This window comes from Haemaphysalis longicornis, unplaced genomic scaffold (genome assembly GCF_048455015.1).
Source record: "Haemaphysalis longicornis isolate Haplotype H1 unplaced genomic scaffold, Haemaphysalis longicornis Haplotype H1 scaffold_6, whole genome shotgun sequence".
In the NCBI taxonomy this organism is placed as follows: domain Eukaryota; kingdom Metazoa; phylum Arthropoda; class Arachnida; order Ixodida; family Ixodidae; genus Haemaphysalis; species Haemaphysalis longicornis.
The window spans coordinates 172,245,897-172,268,831 of NW_027526407.1; the positions used below are offsets into that span (position 1 = coordinate 172,245,897).

Consider the following 22,935-nt stretch of genomic DNA (forward strand, 5'->3'; position numbering starts at 1 on the left):
CCGGTTATACTGGGAGTTCATCAGCACAAGGGATACTGAAAAGTTGTGGATCTATAAGTCCTTCCGTATTAACCTAAACGCGAAACTTAAAGCGGCCAAGGAAAAATATTTTGCGGCATTTTTTGGTAATCCCTCTCAACAGCAATCACCTATGGAAACGCACTAACTCAGTTTTGCAACAAAATTCGCAGTCAGATATTTCCTGTCCTAATGTAAATAACCGCAATATAAGTGGTACCGCACTTTCTGATTTGTTCGATGCGTATTTTGCATTAGTGAGGGGTTCGGATCAAACTTGCACAAGTGTCTCGTTACATAGAACTAACAGTTTCGCTGGAAGTATGGTATTGTTCCCGACGACTGAGTTGGAGGTGATTAATACATTTCGGAGCCTTAGGAACTCAAAATCGCGAGACTTGAACGACATGCAAATTGGACCCATTAAGCATGTAATAGACCTCGTAGCTCCAGTATTGACGGCTTTGTATAATTTAGTACCAGGTAGTGTGTTTTCCGGCGCAAATTCAAGTAGCGAAAGTAGCTGCATTTTACAAAGTTGGTGACAGAAATGACCTAAACAACTTTAGAGCAATCTCTATATTGCCTGTCCTGTCGAAGGGCATAGAAAAAATCATGCACGCGCGACTTTATGAGTTTCTTAACTAACACTAACTGATTTCCCCCGCCCAGATCCGGTTTGTAAAGGGTAAATATACTGAGTTGGCACTACTAACACAGAAAGAATATATTATCAACCACCTTGAAGAGAAAAATACTGTTTTGGGTGTATACATAGATTTTTCAAAAGCGTTTGACTGTATCAATCATAATATTTTAGTATCCAAACTCAAGCAATATGGTGTGCGTGGTGATGCTAACGCTCTCCTGTGTTCATATTTGCAAGATCGTTCACAGTATGTCTCCCACTACAGTGCAAACTCCCAATTACGACGCATAACTTGAGGTGTTCCCCAAGGCAGCATTCTTGGGCCCCTATTGTTTATTGTTTACATAAATGATATTTATAATTTCTGAAGACGTGCGATGATTTGGTTATGCAGATGATACAGCCATTTTACTCAGCGGCAGAGATTCCCGGCATCTAATTAGTTTAGCAAATGGTATCATGAAGCTCCTAAAGGAAACGTGTGATACAAACTATCTGCGACTGAATGCTAAGAAAACCCAAGCCATTCTTTTTCGTACACCAAATACTACCTTAGCTGAGTTACCGAAACTAAGTATAGATAGCGAGGGAATTAAAATTGTGAAACACATAAAAACACTTGGAGTAATATTTTCTGAATATTTAGGCTGGGACCAGCACATCGAACAAATTTGTAGTGAACTAAATAAAATTACAGGGTTAATAAATCGACATTGTCATTTCCTACCATGCTCAGTAAAACGCATAATATACAATGGACGGTTCTTATCTACCATTAATTATTGCCACATGGTATGCGCAACATGAAATGCTAATATGAACAAATTAAGTGTATGTTAAAAACGTGCTATGCGTATAATAGCGAATGCTCCATTCAGGGCTCATACAATACAATATTTTAAGATGATTGAAATATTACCAGTTGCCTCGATTTATCCTTTCCGGCTCGCTTGCACTTACAGGTCTGCTCTTCGAATCAGAACTCTTGATTATGTAGCATTATTTAATCTGGAAGAGCGCCGCTACATTTATGACCCAAGAACACATGACCCATTGATTACCCGCCTTTGCCGCACGACATATGGATCACACTCCGCGTCGTTTAGCATTCCATTGTTTTTAGATAAGCTATCTACACTTGATATTGATGTTATAACTTCCTCTTCTCGAAGCCTTTTCGCGTATTTCTTATCCGATGCAACTGGGATCTGATGCCAGTCTGTTACATCGGCTGTCTGATCTTGTGCTACTATTGATTTCTGTCTACATTGCATTCATAACGGAACTTGTACCGTTTAATACAGAGAACATGCGCCCTGATTTAACGGCTAGCAATGTTTCCGAGCGCGATAGCTTGCACTCTGTTCTGTTTCCTGCGCTCTTGCAATACACCAGTTTATATTTGGACATTTTTTTACTTATTTACTTTTCCAGTATTTATCGTATTTTTACACAACTCCGAACTGTTGTCCACCTCTTACGTGGCTGTCAAATATAATATTCTGTAATATTATCTGTAATACTCTTCAGTATAATCGCATTTTTATCGTATTTTACCATGTTATCGTATTTTATCGTATTATCGGTCATATTCTTTTATTTTGTTTAGTGCAGTGATATTGCACTATGGCCTAGCGCATGCGCTCTGGGGTAGTGGCCAGCCATGTTTCTGTATGCTGTATCTTATTTGCCGTTATCGCCTTCTGTGGTCTTTTGTTGCGCTAGTTCAGTTGATATTGCGTGTTATGTCATATACTGTCCCTTGTTTCTTTTTTCTATGCGCAAATGTGTGCACCTCATTACTACACAGCTGCTGCACAAATCTGTATGGGGTGGGGGGGGGGGGGCGAGCTTTGTCAAGCTGCTGGTGCGCAGCTTATTTTCGCACTCCTCCCTTTCTTTCTCTCGAAGAACAAATACAAAAGATTGATTGATTGATTGATTGATTGATTGATTGATTGATTGATTGATTGATTGATTGATTGATTGATTGATTGATTGATTGATTGAAAGGATAACGTGCGCTGGTTGTTCAATTGAGACTGTACCCTAATAGGGTTGAAAGGGTCGCAATGAAGTTGTATTTGTTTGCGAAACAAACTTATGGGGAACGCGAAGGCATGTATTACCAAAAGGCACTCCTCTTCAGCCTACCTTCCTAAATTACAGCCTGGCAGCGATGGAGACTTTTAGGTTCGAAGGAAGATTGACAATAAACACGGTAAATATACTTTTTTGTTGGGAATTCGAGATTTTCTTACAACACTCACGCTTGCCATTGGTTATTATGGGCTGTTTGTAGTTCAGCAAGGTTATAGCTGCGTCAAGACCATGCCCCTTATAAGGATCAGTGACCACGTGTGCCAATATATACTTGAACGTCCTATACGGAAACGTGTAGTTCGTATATGTTACCGCATATGCGATTAGCGAAGCTGCTAAACCTCACCTTTTCTCGTAAATGTTATTGGTGTATTTGCGTTTTATTTTTGTCAAAGAATTTGCAGTTTTTTAAAAGGTTTTTTGACAAATGGGCTACTACTAGCCCGTACCATAAAAAATGATCCGAATTCAACTTGTTGGCATGACGACACGAAAGCAGCGAAAAGTCCCTTCCAGGGAGGACGCATTAGTGTGTCCGTGGATGCAAATGCGCTTACGTAACCTATGTTTATTTCCGTCAAAATAAATAGGTCGAATTCCTAGAGTGAAGTAACGCCCAACGGGTGTCCTCAGAAACAAAAAAAAAGCAATTTGAATCCGCTAGATTGGTTACTTCGCTTATGAAGCTCGACGGCAGTCCTATTCTCAAAGTTCTGCGCGGAAGTTCTCTAAAACACAAAGCATAAACTGAGATGTTAGAGTCTCCACTCGAACACCTCACTTCGAGCTTTCTGTTTTGAGGGAATTTCTGTGGCTCAACCCAATTGTCCAATACACGCGCCTTCGAAATCAGAGCAGCGAGTTCTTTTTTGTTCCGCAGTAAGCATGTTTCCGGTACCAACCTTTGCTGGAGAAACAAATTGTAAGGACGTCCTGGTGCATACCCCTGCGCCGCTGGCTTGGTGTCGTTCGTCCGTGAACATCTGCTCTAAAAGCGGTAATGTCGCAGAAAGCTGCTGAAGAAAGCTTCGATATCAGCGATGTCTTAAGGCGTTGCCTGATAGCGCCTTTTCTGCGGTTAACAAAATTATCACTTTGAGATTAGATACACTTATGAAGTGCACTGTGTTTCCCCAAGTACAAAGTTCACAGGGCTAACTTGTTCCTCGCACCAATCTTGGCCTAGTTTGTAGAGCTCGTAGTCGTTTTTATTTTCCAGCTCAGAGTAGCTCCTGGTTGGCTCACTCAAGCAGTACCGGAATTGATCAATCGCACATATTTTCATCATTTAACAGCGCAGGGGATGAGACGAGGAGCTTTCTTGTCCTCCACTTGTTCCCTGCACTCTTAAATAACGATTCCAAACCAGCTGGCCCAAATTTCCTTTTTGCAATATTTTTTTTCCTCGCCAGCAGCCCAAAGCTGCCCAAAATGCTCTCAGTGATGTGGCGGAGGAGCTAAAAGGCGAAAGAGACCAGCTTAAAACTGCTTCTTTACGTTACCCTTTAGGTAATTTCCTATCAAAACGCTGCCTCGTAGCTGCTCAGAAATGGTGAAACGCGGGAAATACAAATGGACGTCATTCCGCCCTACGAAAGTGGATATCCAGTGAAGCTGTTGTAGACAACTACACATGGTGACGGGGAAGGTATAAAGTGTTCCTCGTTCCTTCGGTGGGCTTGTCACGTGCACACGGCTCCTCTGGTGGCAAATTCTCGGTCCTGACGCATGCGCTGGACGTATTGGGCGAGAACTTCAGTGTCCTGCCTAGCGTGACGCATGCGCTAGCCCTCGAAAGACATCAACCCCCTTTCCTTTCGAGAGCAGCTGCAAGCCTTATCTTTCCCAGAACACATGAGGGGGTTCTTATTGTTCAGAGGCGCATTACCATTTATCATTCACATTTTGATGCTTGTTTTGTAGTTTTTTCTTTACACGAATACTGTGCTCTATGTTGCACGTCTGATCAGCCGGACGCATGCGCTTGGCGTCTTGGGAAAGAATTGCTGGGTCCTGCCAGGGTTTCTTCTTTACGACGTGACTTTTCCCGACCAACGAGAGGCTAACAGCTTCGCTGTAAAAAGAGGCCTTGGATCATGTCGTTTAGCGTCTGCTTGCTAGCGCTCTTCGCTTTCTTCCGTAACCCCTGTCAAAATCGCGACCCCACTTGTCCTAAGCGACACCCTATTGACGGAAAAATTGTGCATAAATTCTATGAGGCATGCCCAGCATGTCACTGCGCAGTGAGAAAATGTTTTTTTTTTCGTAGCGCATTGAATGCCAGATTACAGATTTATGGTACCGCATATATTTGTCTTTAATCCAGGAGACTTAAGTGGTAACGGCGTGTATTGATGGTGGCAAGCGAGGCGATGAGAATATAAAACCCTGACCTAACCAGAATTATTCCAATAGTTTCTTTAACAAACAGCCCATAATTTTCTAGGCACGAAAGTTTCGGTAATAATAGGTTTTGTAGTTGTGTATATCCTTAAAACTCATAGTTATACCCTGAATGTCCGCTTGTACTTTGTTTTACTTTACTATTTTGTACTCTAATTTACATTACTATTTATGTCTTGTGCTCCACATATTGCTTGTATTTTTATAACTCAAGCATTAAAATTTCCACCTTGTTTGATTTTGCTTCTTCATTGTACTGTACCAAAGGGGGCTGGGGACTCTGTCAGGCTTTGTAGCCTTTAGTCCCAGCTTGCCTCCTCGTACTTATGAGGAAATAAAGTCTTTGGATCTTTCAATCTTTGAGATTTTCCGCAGTCAAGGTTTCCGTTATTGATGCACCTTTCATATCCTGCGGAAGACTGCCGGAACTTCTCAGGGCGGGTAATTCCTCTGCGCTGTTAGGGAAGCAATTAACTTACAAAAGCGCCGGTGTGGGATCAGCGTCAAATTTTACCAAGCTATCAAAGCGTAGCCCATGAAAGGACAGATTTTTAATCACCTAGAACGTTTTTTTCATACACTGTCAGCGCCCAGTGGGTTAAAACATGCAAATACGGATTGTGTAAGCGATATTGCGAAGCATTTGGGGGTTCATTTTTGAAATGCTTACAAAAACTACTATTCAGACATTAAAAAGTCTACTATAAACATTGAGTTGGCAATGTAATCCAGGTGGTTTTCTGCGTCCTGGTCTGCCAGAAGACCACCTTTGAGTTGAAAAGCAAAACATTTTGCTGCCAGTGTTGGGCCTCCGCGAAGCGCTATGGTTATCTTTCATATTCGACTATACGTCTTAAAAATGTGATTTTGGTTCTGTGGTGGGGCCGCTAGCTTTCGTAGGGAGCATGATTAGGAAAACAATGGGCACTACGTTGTGATATAGATCGCGAGGTGGTGGAGTAGCAATAGTACTTAAAACATATCGAGTTCATCCAGCTACACGGCATCACAAACAACAAACGTACTTGGTGTCATATTAAACTTGGAAACCAGCTCATTTTGCTAGGTGCAATATAAGGACCACGCAACTCTTCAGTCGAGTAATTGGAGCCTTCAGCAGTACTTGGATAGCACTACAGCGCGCAACCAACGATTATTACTGGCTGGAGATTTCCACGTGCCACAAATATATTCAGGCACACTTGGCATTTATTCATGCCTACGGGCGAATAGTGAACAGCTTCTTTATATGGCTTTTTGTTATGACGCACCGGAAATTGTAAAAAACAAATGCGCGTAACAAAACTTGAGCAATCTGTGCTTGCTTTAGACTTTCTTGATGGACGAATTACAGATTATGATGCTGTAATTAAAAATAGAGTGTCTGACCATACGCTTGCCTCTGTTTTGCTGAAAACCAATGTATAACCAACAGCTGAAAACATACCGCGCATGTTCCGGAGTTTCAAAATGCAGATAGCACGGGTATTATTGACTCTCTATCCTTTCAGTTAGTTTCTGCTGGGAGGATGACGTCAACACTTTGTGGAGAAGGTTCAAAACTATGGCGTTGCTCTGCGCCAAGGCATTTGTGCCTGTACGAAAGAAAGTGAGAAAGGAACAAGACAGCGGGGTTACTGGTGAGCTCATGCAAATTATGCGCAAAATAGAAAGTTAAAGAAGGAAATAAGTAAATGATCGCAAAAAGGTAACTGAGGTTTCTTCGATACCTAAGACCCAGCCTAAAGAAGCTAAAGAGAAGTATCCCGAACACAATAATGAATATAATGAAATCTTCTCCTTGACAGTTCTGGCGTCATGTATTGCAGACTGACAAGGCACCGCAAAATACTATCTTCAACAACGAAGTTATATCTGACTATGCGGCAATGGCGCGTTACAACACACATTTCAATCTGTGTTCTAGCCAGCATCAGAGTACAATGGCTGTGCATCCACATGAATCTCTTCATGCATGTCCGACATGTCTGAAGTCCAGGTAAGCTACGATTGTATGATGCCACTTTTACTAAATATAACTAATAAAAAATCTGTCGGGCCGCATGGAATGCCAAGTGTATTCTTCAGGATATGCGGAGTTCATTGCCCGGTATACCTAATGCCTACCTAATAATAAAAAGCGCGGTGAAAAACACGAACCGGGACACGAGTGGGATCGGTTTGTCATATTTCTTGGTTGGACTTGTTTTCAGACTTTAGGTTAGAAAAATTGTGAAATGGCATGCAAGGAAGCGTAACACGTGCGATGACCAAAATCCCTACAGTGAAAGTTGCCTTCAGGTGTACTTGTGTGGTGTGTCTTACAGTAATTTTTTGTAGAATGTAAAATTAGACCTGTACAATAAATGAAAAAAGTTCAAAATATTAAAACAAATTAAGCACGGAAGTGGTAATACGGCCAGTATTTCAAATTTTGCTATTTTGGTGTTGGACCCGCCGCGGTGGCTCAGTGGCTAAGGCGTTGCGCTGCTGAGCACGAGGTCGCGGGTTCGTTTCCCGACCGCGGCGGCCGCTTTTCTGATGGAGGCGAAAAGCAAAAACGCCCGTGTGTACGAGATTTCGGCGCACGTTAAAAATCCCCAGGCGGTCAAAATTATTCCGGAGCCCTCCACTACGGCGCGCCTCATCGCCTGCGTTGCGTCGGCGCGTTAAACCCCACAATCAATTTTGGTGTTGGGTGTTTTATTTTTTGTAACCACCAGTTCCTCATAAAAATGGCACGACTCAGGGCACAAAATGTGCCATAACCCTGTGCACCATCTTTTAAGTGGTGATACAACTCCTGTGTCTTATTTCTATAGCAGCAATACTGCCTTGATGAAGTCAGCATGTCGAAGAAGCGATGCACCTTCGATGTCACACACACGCACAAAAAACAAGAAAAACAATGTACTCCCGCGGTGATGTTTCTTGTGTTTGGAGTGGGTGCCAGGTTTAGAGCCATCTGAAATAAAAACTTCCTGAGACGATGCATGTCTCGTGGGGCCACCCACACGTAAGAGCCGATGAAAGCCGTTGTCTGTCTTACCTATTCAAGCAAACACTGCCTTTGGATAGAGGTCATACACACGTCTAAAGGGGCGAGACGATTGTAAATGTTCACGGAAAGTTAAAAAAGAGAGAGGCAACCCTGTCTACTCAGTTTTACCGGTGTCTGCCGTCGCAAGTGGGTTTTAGTGTTTAGCTCCGCTCAACCTTGAAATGCATGACTCAGAGCGGAACACGTTAGAGGGCCACCTACAATACCATATTCGCGAAAGCGTAGGCCTCTGCATGTCGTTTCTTTTGAAGTGACAATGTTTTTTGGGCTGGAATAATATACAGGCCAAAGCAGGGACAGAGTTTCTGGGACAAATAAGAAATACAAAACACCACACGAATGCGCCAATGTTTTTTTTTTATTATTTCTTGTATCGGGAGTGGTTTTCACGGTTTTATTTACCTGTAATTCGCAATGGTGTCACGTTGTGCCTAATATGAACTATTAACTCCTGAACAATTGCTTTATTGGTCAGCAAGACTTTTCCGCGCAACCGTAAGAATATTTCTGTAGGCTACAGTAATGAGCTTGTTGGATAGGCATGAGAAGTTCAAAATCACAAAAAATAAGAAAAAGATCATGACTAAAGTATGAAAAGCCAGTCCTATTTCGTGAGCCGGCCAGGATTTTGACGGTTTGGTTCCCCTTTACTAAATCGCATAATGCGGTGTGTGAGACGTGAGACATCGACATACACATGGGATATGTAGACAAGTTTGTCAATATGGTGAATGAAGTTAAAAATGGCAGAAAGCTACTCAACCGGTCGTGATTGTTGGGTCCGGAGTATGTTAGAGTTTTAGGCACTTAGATTGTAAAACGAAATGGCGACCGCCACCTAAACTGCCATTCAAGGTGCAGCCAAGGGGTATGTTGTGTATTCTTTGGATATTCGATGCTACAGGTGCACCACTATTCTTACCACTTCAAAAGTACGACGAAAGTACACAATCATATATAAACATAGTGAACCAAAAATTCAGATCAAGACAATGCCACGCTGTTATTATTTGTAGTGTAAGAGACGTTTGTCGTGTTTTTTGTTTATCAAACCATATTTATCAAACCGCCGTATTTATCAACCCGTATATATCAAACCGCCTGAGGCGGTGCATGACGCGAAAAATAGCTTAATGTACCACCCTATCAGTTACCATCAAAACGACAGTCCGTTGAAGTAAGGTACTTTACTAAATTAGGTAACAGGACGCGAAAGTATGAAAAATGTCTAAATCTCTTTAAAAAGCAGCGTAAGCTGTAAAAAACAAATAGGACCAAACATAATTAACAGAATATCCACTCTATCAATGGGCTTCTTAATACGTGTAGTTCCAAAATCATACGACGCAGTCCGTGGTCCGTGTAAATATAGCAAGCACCACTAAGTGAGGGGCTTTCAGGGCATCATCTTCATCATCATCATCACCAGCCTATCTACGCCCACTGCAGGGCAAAGGCCTCTCCCATTATTCTCCAATTACCTCGGTCCTGTGCCAAGTGTGACCAATTTATCCCCGCAAACTTCTTCATCTCATCTGCCCATCTAACTTTCTGGCGCCCCCTGCAACGCTTGCCTTCTCTAGGGATCCACTCTGTTACCCTTAATGACCAGCGGTTATCTTGCCTTCGCATTACATGCCCTGCCCACATCCATTTCTTTTTCTTAATTTCTACTAATATGTCTTTAACACCAGTTTGCTCCCTGACCCACTCCGCTCTCTTCTTGTCCCTTAATGTTACACCTATCATTTTCCGCTCCATTGCCCGCTGAGTCGTTCTCAATTTAAGTTGAACCCTCTTAGTGAGCCTCCATGTTTCTGCCCCGTAGGTGAGTACCGGTAAGATGCAGCTGTCATACACTTTCTTCTTCAGCGACAATGGTAGGCTGCTATTCATTATCTGAGAATGTCTGCCATAAGCACCCCACCCCATTCTGATACTTCTAATTATCTCCACCTCATGGTTGGGATCTGGGGTCACAACTTGGCCTAAGTATATATATTCGCTTACCATTTCCACTGCCTCGCCATCTATCTCAAACTGCTGTGCTGTCCCGAGGTTATTGACCATTACTTTAGTTTTCTGCATATTAATTTTCAGGCCCACGGTTCTACTCTGTTCGCCCAGTGCGGAAAGCATGGTTTGCAATTCGTCCCCCGAGTTACTTAGCAAGGCGTTCAGAATGACGCCTTAGATGACGTTCAGGGCATATATGTGCCTTATTTATTAGTGAATTTGTCAAAATCTAGGTTGGGTTTTCTTGTGTTCATATCCGAGTAATAACTCTTACGGCATTAAAGGCCCGCACACCAGCTCGGTTGCCAACCGGTGTATTGGCAAACCCTTTATTGCGATTTATCTTTTCCGTTCCCTGACTACTGAAGTTAAGGTCCCTGAAGTCACGGGATTTCAGGTGCCTGACATTAAACTCGGCATTACTCTGTCAGGACTGACAAGGCATACAGAGCTTCGCAGTTGGACATACAAGGAACCTCATGTTTGTACTATTAGAAAGCACGTTCCTGCAGTCTTCTTGGCATTACGTATAACGAGATGAACTAGTACCCGCAGATTTACGTCTAGGGTTGGATGTTTCTGGCTAAATCGCTTGATTCAACGTGTGTACTCTCTGCAGGCAGAATAGCGAGAGTCAGCCAATACCCGATGGCTGTTGTTAATGAATTTTACTAGTAAGATTTCTTCTTTCCGCTAAATCTTATAATAACGCTCGTACATACCACTATGCAAGAAAATAACCGCACTTGTGAATTGGTAATGCTTATACAATCGGGTTTGTTCTCTTTTGCGGAAATCGCGAATCTCATCTACTGTTTTAGAACCAGAGCAACCCGCAGCTCCGGATGTAATTCGTCAAAGCCTTCCCCTTGATTCACCGTCTAGCAGTTTTCCAAAGTGTGTGTTAATACAAAAATATAAATTCCTCATTGCAAAACAAAGGTAAGACGTAAGATAATTCACTCACACTACCCACAACGTACTTCTACGTTTACAACCATAGCTTCTCGGTAGGATTTGTTCCCGACAGTAAAAATGTCATAGAAAGGTCAATGTTACCAGCTCCCTTTACACAGTAACTGACAAAGTATGCACAGTGGGGCAGACTTATGAAGCGCAAGTGAATGCTTACTTTACCGCAATTGTGAAAATGTGAACCCCGAAAAAGGATGGGTCTCTTTCCGTTGTATCCTCTCTTACGTTAAAAGCCGGTGACACGACCTTGTTAACAATAATAGGTGTTACTTTCGGATTTTTTTTTTTGAAAATGGGGAACGCCAGTCAGATATTTGTGGCATTTAATAAATTGTGATTATGTTGTGTAGTCAAGCTAGACGCCACTCTGGGGTCAGTTTATCCCCGCATACTGCACACAATTTTCTTCCCGTGTAGTGGAATTGGGGCACGGATGCCTCCATAGAATGAAAACTCTTCAATGCTATGTCCGAACACCTGTTGCTTTATGTATCTTTACTGAAGTTTTATTCGTCTGACGGCCAGGACTTACGTACTTTAGATGATCGGTACTAGGACAAAGCATAAAAAATCCACCTATTGCAACGGCTACGGTGAAGTAGAATTATAGAAACATTAAATAACGACACAGTACAATGAAATCCATCCGGTTAGGCATAAAATACGTCATTCCCCGCATAATAAAGCCATCATTTGCAGTTCATACGCATGGAAAACTGCAGTATAAATAAAAAGTAAGGGCGCCGTAAGAGGAAAATTAATGCGTCCGGTACGGGTGGAAATAGGTCAGTATCCGAAAGCACATGCGTCATACCACCTGGAGTTTCCTGCATTTGGTGGTGTTGCTTTTTTATTTGAGAGGCACACAAGCTGCCTTTATGGTACATAGCCCAACGTTGACCATGCCCTCCGAGATTCCCCCGCGCGCGTTTTGCTCCGGCCGTCCCAATCGCCGCGCGCCCCAGCCAAATTTTGTAAGCGCGTTGGTTCCCCCGCGCTCCGCCAAGCAGCAGTGCGCACCTATGCATCGAATGTATCGTTCAGCCCGATAGGCCGCTCTTTATGCGGCACTTCGAGGCATGTCAACGCTGCAGTTTTTCTGATCTTGGCCCGAGTGTATTTGCGAGTTTATTAACCGCATTTCTGCTCAGCTTCTGCCGTAGATTCTGACACAAAACACCTGTTATGCGTATGTGCTTCATTGGAACAGGCGAGAACTCGACACCTTCGAGGCACAGGCTTCCACCCTTGCAGGTCGAGGCCCCGATCTTAACTGATTCATAAAGGGACCCCACCACTGTTTGTTCGCGCTCTTCCGCGGAGCGCGAGCCAACATATAACTGTAATATACGCTTTATGCCATGAGGCATGGAATCGCAGTTAGAAAAAGAGCAGCCTGTCGTTGTTTGCTGCGTATGGCACCAAATGTGCAGCCCTGCATTTCCAGAGGCGGAATTAATATAATTGATCGCTACAAAGCGTGGATAAAGATAATTAGCCGAACGTAATTTAGAAAAAAATACAGAAAGTAGAAAAATAAGAAAAATAGAGGTGATATTAACAAATTCTAAAACATAAATCTTATACACCTCCTCCACAAAACAGACAAAAATAAAGCGGCAGCGAAAATAATGACAAAAACGTGAATAAAAAATCGTGCGAACAGACGAACCTTGTAACGCCGGCATTTGCACAGAAATACATAGTATCGCGAATAGAGACAATTGATCGAACGGAATCTCAAAAACAAAAATACAAAACCTACAAAGAAATTATAAAAGTGAACTTACGAGATCAAGCGCAAAGCGAAGAAAATATTAAAGAGCTCTGGCAAAAATTAACCACGGAAACAAGAATAAAAAATCATGAACTGACCAAAGTGCGACGCCCTGCATTTGCTGAAAAAAGGTATAATTGGCGGAGCTAACAAGTCCAATTTCTCGTTATAATAGTGTGAACGGAGACAATTGGTCGTACGGAATTTTAAGAGCCAAAATCAGAAAATACATTATAAAAGCTAGCTTAAAAAATAAAAAAATGCGCATTCATACACCTCCTCCAAAAAAGGAACACAAAAATAAAAAGCACTGAAAAGAACTACGAAACTCGTTCAAAAATTTCGTGAAAACGACCAACCGTGTAAACCCCTGCCTCTGCATAGAAGTGCATATTTGGCACGACAAGATGTTTAATGTCTTCAAAATAGCGTAATAGGTCTAATTAATTCAATGAAACTTGAAAACAGAAAAGACAACAAAAATAAAAAAATAACAAATTTTAAAAGGGATTTTACAAATTAAAAAATTACGAAAGTTAGCACATTTAGTCATTGAATTTATATGGTTCCTCCAATCTAGCATCTAGCTGAGCCATCTGCGCGCACAGGTATACAAGTAGAAAGCATGCTCAATTGCAAACACACACAAATAATAGGTGGCACATCCCGCGAAAATTATGAAGTGTTGTATAAGCTACGATGTATCGTGTAGTTTTTACAAACCATGGGTAGCTTTTCTTAACTGCCCCACAAATGCGCTGTATTAGTTCACAAAGCGCTTACTAAAACCTTGCAAATACTCACTGGCACTGAATGGAAATGAACGGTGGTGTCTGAATGTATCATGGTTGGTTTGTGTCGGACTTGCATGCTTACGATCTTCTAAGCCTGCCTTAAAAAGCGCGGCAACAAATCTACCATGAGATGCATACCAATCAGAAACAATCGATCTTAATATTGCATTTATGCGGCAGATGCCTATGCGAGTCGCCACTATTGTAAATAATGTTGGGCGAGGACGTGAAGGGTTTTTCTAGGGCACAGCGTGTACATACACATCGACAACTCTAAAAAAAAATAAAAAGTGAGGATGCGGAACCGCAGCAGAGAGCACCAGAACTGACTGCGCTTCGTTCTGGTGATTCACGCCTAATATTTGGACTTGCGCGCCTCATATTATTATGTTAACCATAACAAATTTGTTGGTTATTGTCTTGCACCGGTCATTTTAAAGCTGGTTGATCGACTCAATTTGACTGCAAGCTGCGAAAACGTGCGTTTCCTCGCTCGCGCCAAGCTGTCGCGGAATAGTTTATGCATAAGTGGTGAGCGCCGCGGTGCGGCGGAAGACGCGACCACGCCCCCTTTTCAACTTACGCTCTCTCCAGCCGATTGGGACGGCCGGAGCAAAACGCGCGCGGGGTGATCGCGGAGGCCATGCGTTGACTCTGCACCAAATCCCGAATTATCATACCTGTTCCCGTCTGTTGTATGGCGCTGCTGTACGCAAGAATAGCAGATGGCGTACGAATTTGATCAGAAAGTGCAAATTCACAACAACGTAATCTAGCACAAAGTCTTTGCTAAAACGGAATGTCATTTGTTTCTATTTTATTGGGTGGAGCGAGGGGCGTGACGGTGTTTTTTTCGTTCTCCCGCCTCCCAGCCGAATTGCTCTCTGTAGTTGTGCCCAAACCGAGCTACGCTCGTGTGATGCTTGCCGACGATGGACATTTGTCGCAACAAGAATACGCCTTGCTCGAGTGTCGCTTGCATCATAGAGTTTCTTCCTACATACGCAAAACAGGAATCTAGCGCTGGCGTCTATGCGGCTCACATCAAGGTAACCTGTGTCGTCATGGGCCGCCATTAGACCATGCGCTCACCTTAGTGTCGTCATTGGCTTCGAGTGAAACGCTTCAGTGCCCGTTAATTTAAATACGATGCCACAAAAACGCAAACAATAGTGTGTAAGTAAATATACAATTATGAAATACAACTTAGTATTTTAAAAAGAAATAAAAGACTAGTGCAAAAGTAATTATATAATTACAAAGAGAGCTCCCTATTTTTAAGTTTTAATGCTGAAGAAATAAAAGAGAGTTTGTTCTTTTTACGGAGAGTCTGCCATAACGGTTGTGCCTAATATTCTGCTGACCAAGGTGATAGTTAAGAATAATGTAAAATTTTGGGAGAAACTCATTAAAGACCCTTATTCTGCAAGCATTTCGTATAATAAAGCATCAAAAAGCTCAGAAAGGTTTTCTGGGCCTACCTATGAAAGCATCGCCTTCGCAGCGTTTTTGTTCGTGTTTCCGTAACAGACCATCTGCTACAACTTTCGCTGAGGAACATTACCCGATCAATCAAGATATCCGGGAATTGTTAGCATACGTGTTGGTACTGCAAAATAGAACCTGGAGACGGGTTGTCCGTACACCAAACGACGTTTACGCCGTGGGTCTGCACGTGTGTAAATATGTACTGATGGTCGCTCGCTGCCACGAGTCCTCCCCCTTGCTTACAATAAAGCACAGCTGTCTTAGCATGAACTAATTGAGCGTATTCGAGACTTGATGCGAAGCGAGAGAAGCGAAGTGAGTTTCGGTTATGTCAGTCAAAGCGGCTACCACATAGACATCTCTAGGCCTAGTGGAGAAAGCAAACCCACAAAGGTGCTTACGGATCCGATAGACATTTCGAGCCATCAGCTGTGGTCTTCCGATAAGGCAATAACCGCCGCACGCCAAGGGTTCGGAGCCGCAGTTCCCTCTCTGGTATACTTGCTGAGAACTTCTAAGGCTGGCATAGACGCCACCCCAGCCATTGAAACTGCCGGCAGCTTCTCTTAGAGACGCAAAGCTAACGGGCTGCGGCCTCTGATGTAATCCGCAAATAATAGCGCCTTATTCTTCAATGCCAGCCACATTATATCGGCTACGTCACACGCCAAAAGCTACGTCTATGCTGTCTTGAATGGTAAAAAAATTTGCATGTATCGGAGGAACAGAAAGAACACGTCATCTAGCGATAGGGTGCTTGAAATCGGGATCTATTTAAGATCTGTTTATGTTTTCCAGCTCTGCTGGCCTGTCTGAATGGGCACGAGTTTCAAAAGACGGCGCTTAGATGCACACTGGCCCTGGTCACAGTGCGGCTCGCAGCCGTCAGTTCGAGGATTTGGATTGGATTGGAAAAAAACTTTTATTGGGCCGGTGGTTAAAGCCTTACACGAAGACTTCAGACTTGGCCGGAGTCGCCCTCGCCATCGCCGCCGGGCTCGAGCCCCGCTTCCCGTCATCGGGTCGCCCGGGCTCCTGCCTGGTCAACGCTACGAGGACCCGCTGGACGGTCTGGATTTGGAGGTCTTGGTCTTCGGATCGATTCGCCTCCTCAAAGGCGGGTGGCAGTCTTCCTGTCGTGGATTCTTCCGGGAAGTGCAGACAGTCCCAGACGATGTGCTCGAGGGTCGCGGTGGCTTTACGACACACCGTGCACGTGTCGTCTGGGCTCGTCTCCGGGTGCTTCTTGTGCATTAGGGACGGGTTCATGATCGTCCTTGTCTCGAGCTGCCTGTACACGGCTGCTTGCTCTCTGCTTAGCCCTTTGCAGGGCGGTGGGAGCGTTCGTCTCGCGAGTAGATATTCCTCGGTTATTTCCTTGTAGCTCGTCATTCTGTCTCTCGTGCTGTGCGACGGACGTTCCCTGCTTGGCCCGGCGGCGCCTGTTAGTTCGCGTGCCCGGGCGTGTGCCGTTTCTTTGTGGTTCGCACTGACGTCCGACACCTCTCCAGCATGTGCAGGGAAGCACTTGATTTTCTTCTTTTCCACGATTGTTGGCGCCACTCTCAGGATTTTCTCCGCAGCTCGGGAGACCCTTCCGCGTGCGAAGTTCTTGACCACTTGCCTTGAGTCACTGAGCACGGTGGTGCACCCTAGGTCTGTAAGAGCCAGTGCCACGACCACTTCCTCAGCTTCTTCTGGTTTGTGGAAACTACGCACGGGAAAGCGTACCTTGTCGCAAGCAAAGAAATGCAACAAACAATATCCGGCTCACAGGTGGCATAGTACTGTCTGCCCACCCAAATCCCACTTCCTGCATTTAAGATATAATAGAAAAAATGAAAAAAGAGCGCTACAAACGAGGACAGAAAAACGAAGAACGACGAGACAGATGCGCTACTGATAACTGATTTATTCCAAGGAAAGACACGGATATAAGTAGCTTGTCAACAAACACACAAACATACACAAAAGATAATACATCTAAAAAATACCATGAAAACAAAGCAGCCACAGCTGAAGACAACAATCACACATTTTTTATCGCATGTTGTCTAGGATCCGGTACTCCTTCAAAAACAGTGATAGCGATGCTTCACTGATACAGCCTGCGCTGTTTTTGTGGATAAAATACGCTTCGCGCAGTTCTCGCGCGACAGTGTCGTGACTCTTTCTATAATGATTGTTTCTTTCAGTCGCGGAAGGCATCCTTTGCCACACTCGCGGCAGTGATGAGGCGAATGCGACCCGGTGCCATTCGTCATGGAAAGAGCATGCTCCCTGAGGCGGTCATTTACGCATCGATCCGGTTTGTCCGATGTACACCTTACCGCAAGTGAGCGGAATTTGGTAAATGACGCCAACTTGGCAGTCCACGTACTGCGCACCGTGCTTCTTTTCGCAACAACTTTTCTTTTTTTCCCCGTTGATGCGCTTACACAGGCTCGCCAACTTGCACGGCGCAAAGAACACGACAGGCACATCGTATTTTTTTGGCCACACGCTTTATATCATGGGCCCATTTGCGGATATAAGGCACTACCTCAGGTCGCTTTTTTTTTTCCCTCGTCATCTGACAATTCGAGTCTCAAATTCTGAAATTCCGAAAATCTGAAATTCTTGACAACAAACGGGTATTCTGTAATTACTTCAAAAGCACTTGCAAATGTTCATTACGGATGACATGTTTGTTGTCAAGAAATCATGTGATGTCATAGCCTAATTGGATAATAATAGCTCTGTAGGTTTTTTTTTCGGTGGATATAGAGGATTTATACTTTTCGATACCGCATGACGAATTGCTTTCGTGTGTCTAAGAGTGCATTGATGTAAATGGAGCAACTAAGTTTCAAAATGCGATGGGCATCTCTGTAGACGCGTTTTTATCCCTTCTGGAAAATTATTTAGAAGCTACCGTTGTGAAGTTTGCAGGAGACCTGCACACGCAATGAAATGGAATCTGCATTGGTTCGTGTGTGGCCCCTATTCGGTATACCATTTTCTCTTCCAGTTTTGACCGGCCGTTGCGCGATGAGGTAAAAAATGACATAGTCCCTAAGTTTTTTAGATACGTGGACGACTACCTGATTGTTTTAGGAAAGCGGGAATCTGCAACCTACCACAAGAGTGTTGAGCAGGTTTTAGAGTCTTTTAGGAAGGTAAGTGGCAGCCTGAGTTTCACTCATGAGCTTCAGAAAGGGCAGAAACTTAGATTTTTAGATATTGACATCTGCATAGCAGAAAAAAAAACATGTGTGCTGGATGTACTGTCCACCCGCCACTAAAGGGCTTCTTCCTTTTGGATCCGCAAATTCTAAAACCATGAAGCGAGTGATTGCTACTTCGTGCTTAGAGTGTGCCCTCATCAAATCATGCTTTCATCGCATGCAGGCAAGTTTCGATGCACACGTGTCACGACTTGAGGACGCGGGTTATCCTCGCAGTCTGCTGTCAGCTATCTCTGAGTCGCTACTCAAGAAAATGAAGCACCGGCACTCGAATTGTCAGATGACGAGGGAAAAGAAAAAGCGACCTGATGTAGGGCCTTATATACACAAAGTGGCCCATAATATTAAGCGTGTGGCCAAAAAATACGATGTGCCTATTGTGTTCTCTGCGCCGTGCAAGTTGGCGAGCCTGTGTAAGCTGATCAACGGGGAAAAAAGAAAAGTTTTTCGAAAAGAAGCACGGTGCGCAGTGCGTGGACTGCCAAGTTGGCGTCATTTACCAAATTCCGCTCACTAGCGGTAAGGTGTACATCGGACAAACCGGCCGATGCGTAAATGACCGCCTCAGGGAAACATGATCTTTCCATGAAGAATGGCACCGGGTCACATTTGCCTCATCACTGCCGCGAGTGTGGCAAAGGATGCCTTCCGCGATTGACAGAAACAATCATTATAGGAAAGAGTCGCCACACTATGTCGCGCGAACTGCGCGAAGCGTATTTTATCCATAAATACAGCGCAGGCTGTACCAGGGAGCATCGCTATCACTGTTGTCGAAGGAGTACTGGATCCTAGACACCATGAGATAAAGAAGGTGTGATTGTTCTCTTCATCTGTGGGTATTTTGTTTTTATAGTATTTTTTAGTTCTATTATTTCTAGTGTATGTTTGTGTCTTTGTAGACAAGCTACGTATATCCCTGTCTTTCCTTGGAATAAATCAGTTGTTAGTAGCCCATCTGTCTCGTCGTTCTTCATTTTTATGTTCTCGTTTGTAGCGCTCGTTTTTCCTTAAGCAATGACCCAACTAGCCCAACAGCATATTTTGGTAATCGAAAAAAACTGCGAAAATATTCTTGCTGCAAAATATACTTAGCACATTGGAAGGCCGGATATCTAGGAACTGTATAATTTAAAAAGAAACAGCCCCGCTTAAAATGCCGTCCGTTAGCTCGTTCTTGCTCTCCTTGCACATAAGTAGTGGCTTCACCTAGTTGACGCAGGAGTGTTCAGACGAAAAGTAAATGAAACCACGCTGGCAGGAGACAGTTACAATGTCAGGTTGGCAATACAATGCGGGCCGTGAGCAGGAAGGTGATTGGTGGTTGCGCTTTCTAGTGCGCAGCAGCCAGATTTGAGAGAACTGGGCACATGGCTTGGGCGTGGCCAGCTTGTCGGTCAGGGCTGGGGAAGTCTTGAAGCTCACCTTTTCTGGAATGTCCGTCGAGGTGTCGGGCGTCATGATGCGCAGCTACTCCGGACAGCTCGCCCAGGTCGAGGGTCAAGTCTAGGTCAGCGTTCGCCTTGGCGACAGGGAGGCAACCCTGCCCGTTTACCTGAACAAAGGACGTCAGCGACGCTGCTGGATGACAACTGGATCCTGGCGTTGGGGGTATGGTTACCAGAGCACCAGTAAGCTGTACATGTGGTGGAAGACGTCCCAGCCTTCCTGATCAAGCTTAAGGCCCTGTTTCAGTCAGAGGTGGGTACAGTCACCGACACAGCGGTGAGGATCCATGTCGTGGAGGGAGCGCAGCTTCGGTTTTTCAAGCCCGTTCTCCCTGAAGGATGGGGTCACTCAGGAGCTCCAATGGTTGTAGCGAGACGACATCATGGGGCTCTTCAAGTCGTCGGAGTGGGCCGTTCACATCGTGTCAGTCTTGAAGCAAGACTGCAGTGTCAGGATCTGCGGGGACATCAAGATCACCATCGACCCCGCCGCTGCAGTGAAGTACCAGCTGCCCGGATTGAAGATCTTTGGGCGGCTTTGTCTGGGGACAGAACTTTACGAAACTCGACCTCAGAAATGCTTACCAACAGCTGGTGCTCCAATAGTTGTTCCAGAACTACGTCACCACATTGACAACTCTTCCAGTTCACGCGCTTACCGTTCGGAGTGGCCTCAGCACCTGCCATTTTCTAGAGGGAGATGGACAACCTGTTCAGGGGCATGAAGCACGTGGTGGTGTACTTGAAGGGCATCCTGGTGACCGGCCTGCAGAACCTGCACAACGTCCTGGCACGATTGCAGGATGCCGGGCTGAAGCTCAAGCTGGAGAAATGCATTTTCTTGGACCCCCGTATTGAGACCTGGGCACGGCATTTCCCATGCAGGCCTGTACCCGGTACCCCGCAAAGTTGATGCGGTTCTCAAGGCACCCAAGCCGCAGTACAAGAAAGAGCTCCACAGCTACCTCAACCTCGTCAACTTCTACAGAAGCTCCCTGCTGAAACTGTCATAGCATCTACAGCATCTCCTGCTTCGAGATGGACAGAAGTGGGACTGGAAGAAGGAACTGTACGTGGCTTTCTAGCAAAGCAAGGAGCTCATCACCAAAGCTCCGGTGCTGATGCACCTCGATCCGGCCAAACCTGTCGTCCTGACCGTAGAAGCGTCGCCATGCGGCGTGGGAGCCGTCATGGCCCAACGGGAGAAGAATGGCCAGGAACGCCCTGTGTCATTCGCGTCCTGTCGACTTCCTTCTGAAGAACAGCGGTACAGCCAGCTCGGCAAGGAAGGCGTGGCCCTCATTTTCGGGGTCGAGCGCTTTCACCAGTACCTGTGCGGCCGGAAGTTCGAGGTGGTCACGGACCCTAAGCCGCTGCTGGGACTGCTGGGGTCTGAAAAGGCAGTTCTTACGCAGTCATCACCTCGAATGGTGCGCTGTGCCTTGAGGCTCGCAGCCTGAAACTGCCAGCTGGTCTACCACAGGGTAAGGTACCTGTCACCTGGTGATGGCCTGAACCGGCTGGCCCGACAGAAGGTACCTGCTGCTGTTCTGGAACCTGCCAAAGTCTTCATGCTAGAGCACGCTTACCTGGAGGTGCTGTCTAGATCGGCGGTGTCGCAAGCGACCAGCCGGGACCCACTCCTGTCGCAGGTGGTCAAGGCGGTGTCCCACGGGAGGGAGTTGGCGGAGCGCAAGTACACCCACAAGGCGGCCGAGCCGAGCCTGCAGCAGGGCTGCCTTCTCGGGAGACCAGGGTGGTGATTCCACAGAGCCTGCAGTTCAGGGTCCTGACTTTGCTGCACATGAATCATCCAGGAGTAGAGAAAACAAAGACGGTATCCCGGCCCCACCGTTTGTGGCCTGGCCTGGACCAGACCATTGCTCGCCTCGTGCCGAGCTGTCAAGTCTCAAAGGAGAACAAGCGGGCCTTGCGCCATGTGGAGATCACCCCTTGGTCGTTCCCGGAGAGACCATGGTCCCGCCTGCACGTTGATTTTGGGGGTCCCTTCAACGGTCACTACATCGTGATGGTGGTGGACGCCTTATCGAAGTGGGTGGAGGTACAACCAGTCACTACTCCCTTGGCAGGGGCAACCATTGCGGCGCTACGGCAAGTCTTCAGAGCCCAGGGTTTCTGGATGTCATCATGTGCGACAACGGTCCCGCTTTCACCAGCTCGGAGCACCGGGCCTGGCAGACGAAGAACAGAATCCAATCCGCCGGATGATGGTTCCTCCGTACCACCTTGCACCAAATGGTTCTGCTGAGCGGGTCGTACAAACTGTGAAGGACAAGCTCAAGAACAGCAAGGCTAGGGATTTCCGGACGCTGGTTTGCCGGGTCCTCTTCCAGTGCCGGACAACACTCGCGACGCCGCGGGCCTTCCCTCTGCGAGCGTCTGTTGGGCCGGACGGAGAACACCCCGTTCGACATGTTGTATCCAGACTGCCCTTCCACAGCGCCCCTGAAGCCGCTGAAGCAGAAGCTGGCTGCTGACAAAGGTTACCGTCCTGGGCCTTTCCCGGAGCCTGGGGTTCCCGTCTTCGCCAGAAACTTCCGGCCTAATCAAAAGTCGTCTGCCGGGCATGTGGCCTCTCCTGCCAGTGCGTCGTCCTTGCTCGTTCGCATTTCGGACGGGACAACGCGGCACCGGCACGCTGACCATGTGAGGCCTCACCTTGCAACCTCAGCCACCCCTTCAGAAAACCAGCACGCAGGGCAGTGTACTACACCGGCCGCTGCCAGTGAAACGCCACGGGCTGGTGCTGCGTGCGCCACTGTGGCACACTCGCAAGTCCGGTGCCACCTCCAAGTCCGACCAGAGCAGTCCCTTCGGACGGCGCTAGAGTGGCTCAGGCAGCAGCCGACACTGCCACACCTACATCGACACCTGTGCTGAGGCGGAGTAAGAGACTCCCGAGACCGCCGGACCGTTACTCGCCGGGGTACCAGGCGTAGATTTATGTTTGTGGTG

The 22,935-nt window shown here is 45.7% G+C and overlaps 1 protein-coding gene across 1 annotated transcript; it reads left to right on the forward strand.

Moving 5' to 3' along the window:
- Positions 1 to 21,763: 21,763 nt before the first annotated feature.
- Positions 21,764 to 22,457, forward strand: LOC144143368 (uncharacterized). Its single transcript, XM_077675135.1, has 2 exons — positions 21,764 to 22,021; positions 22,137 to 22,457. Exons 1-2 carry the CDS (start codon positions 21,764 to 21,766, stop codon positions 22,455 to 22,457), a joined length of 579 nt encoding a protein of 192 aa, XP_077531261.1.
- Positions 22,458 to 22,935: the final 478 nt, after the last annotated feature.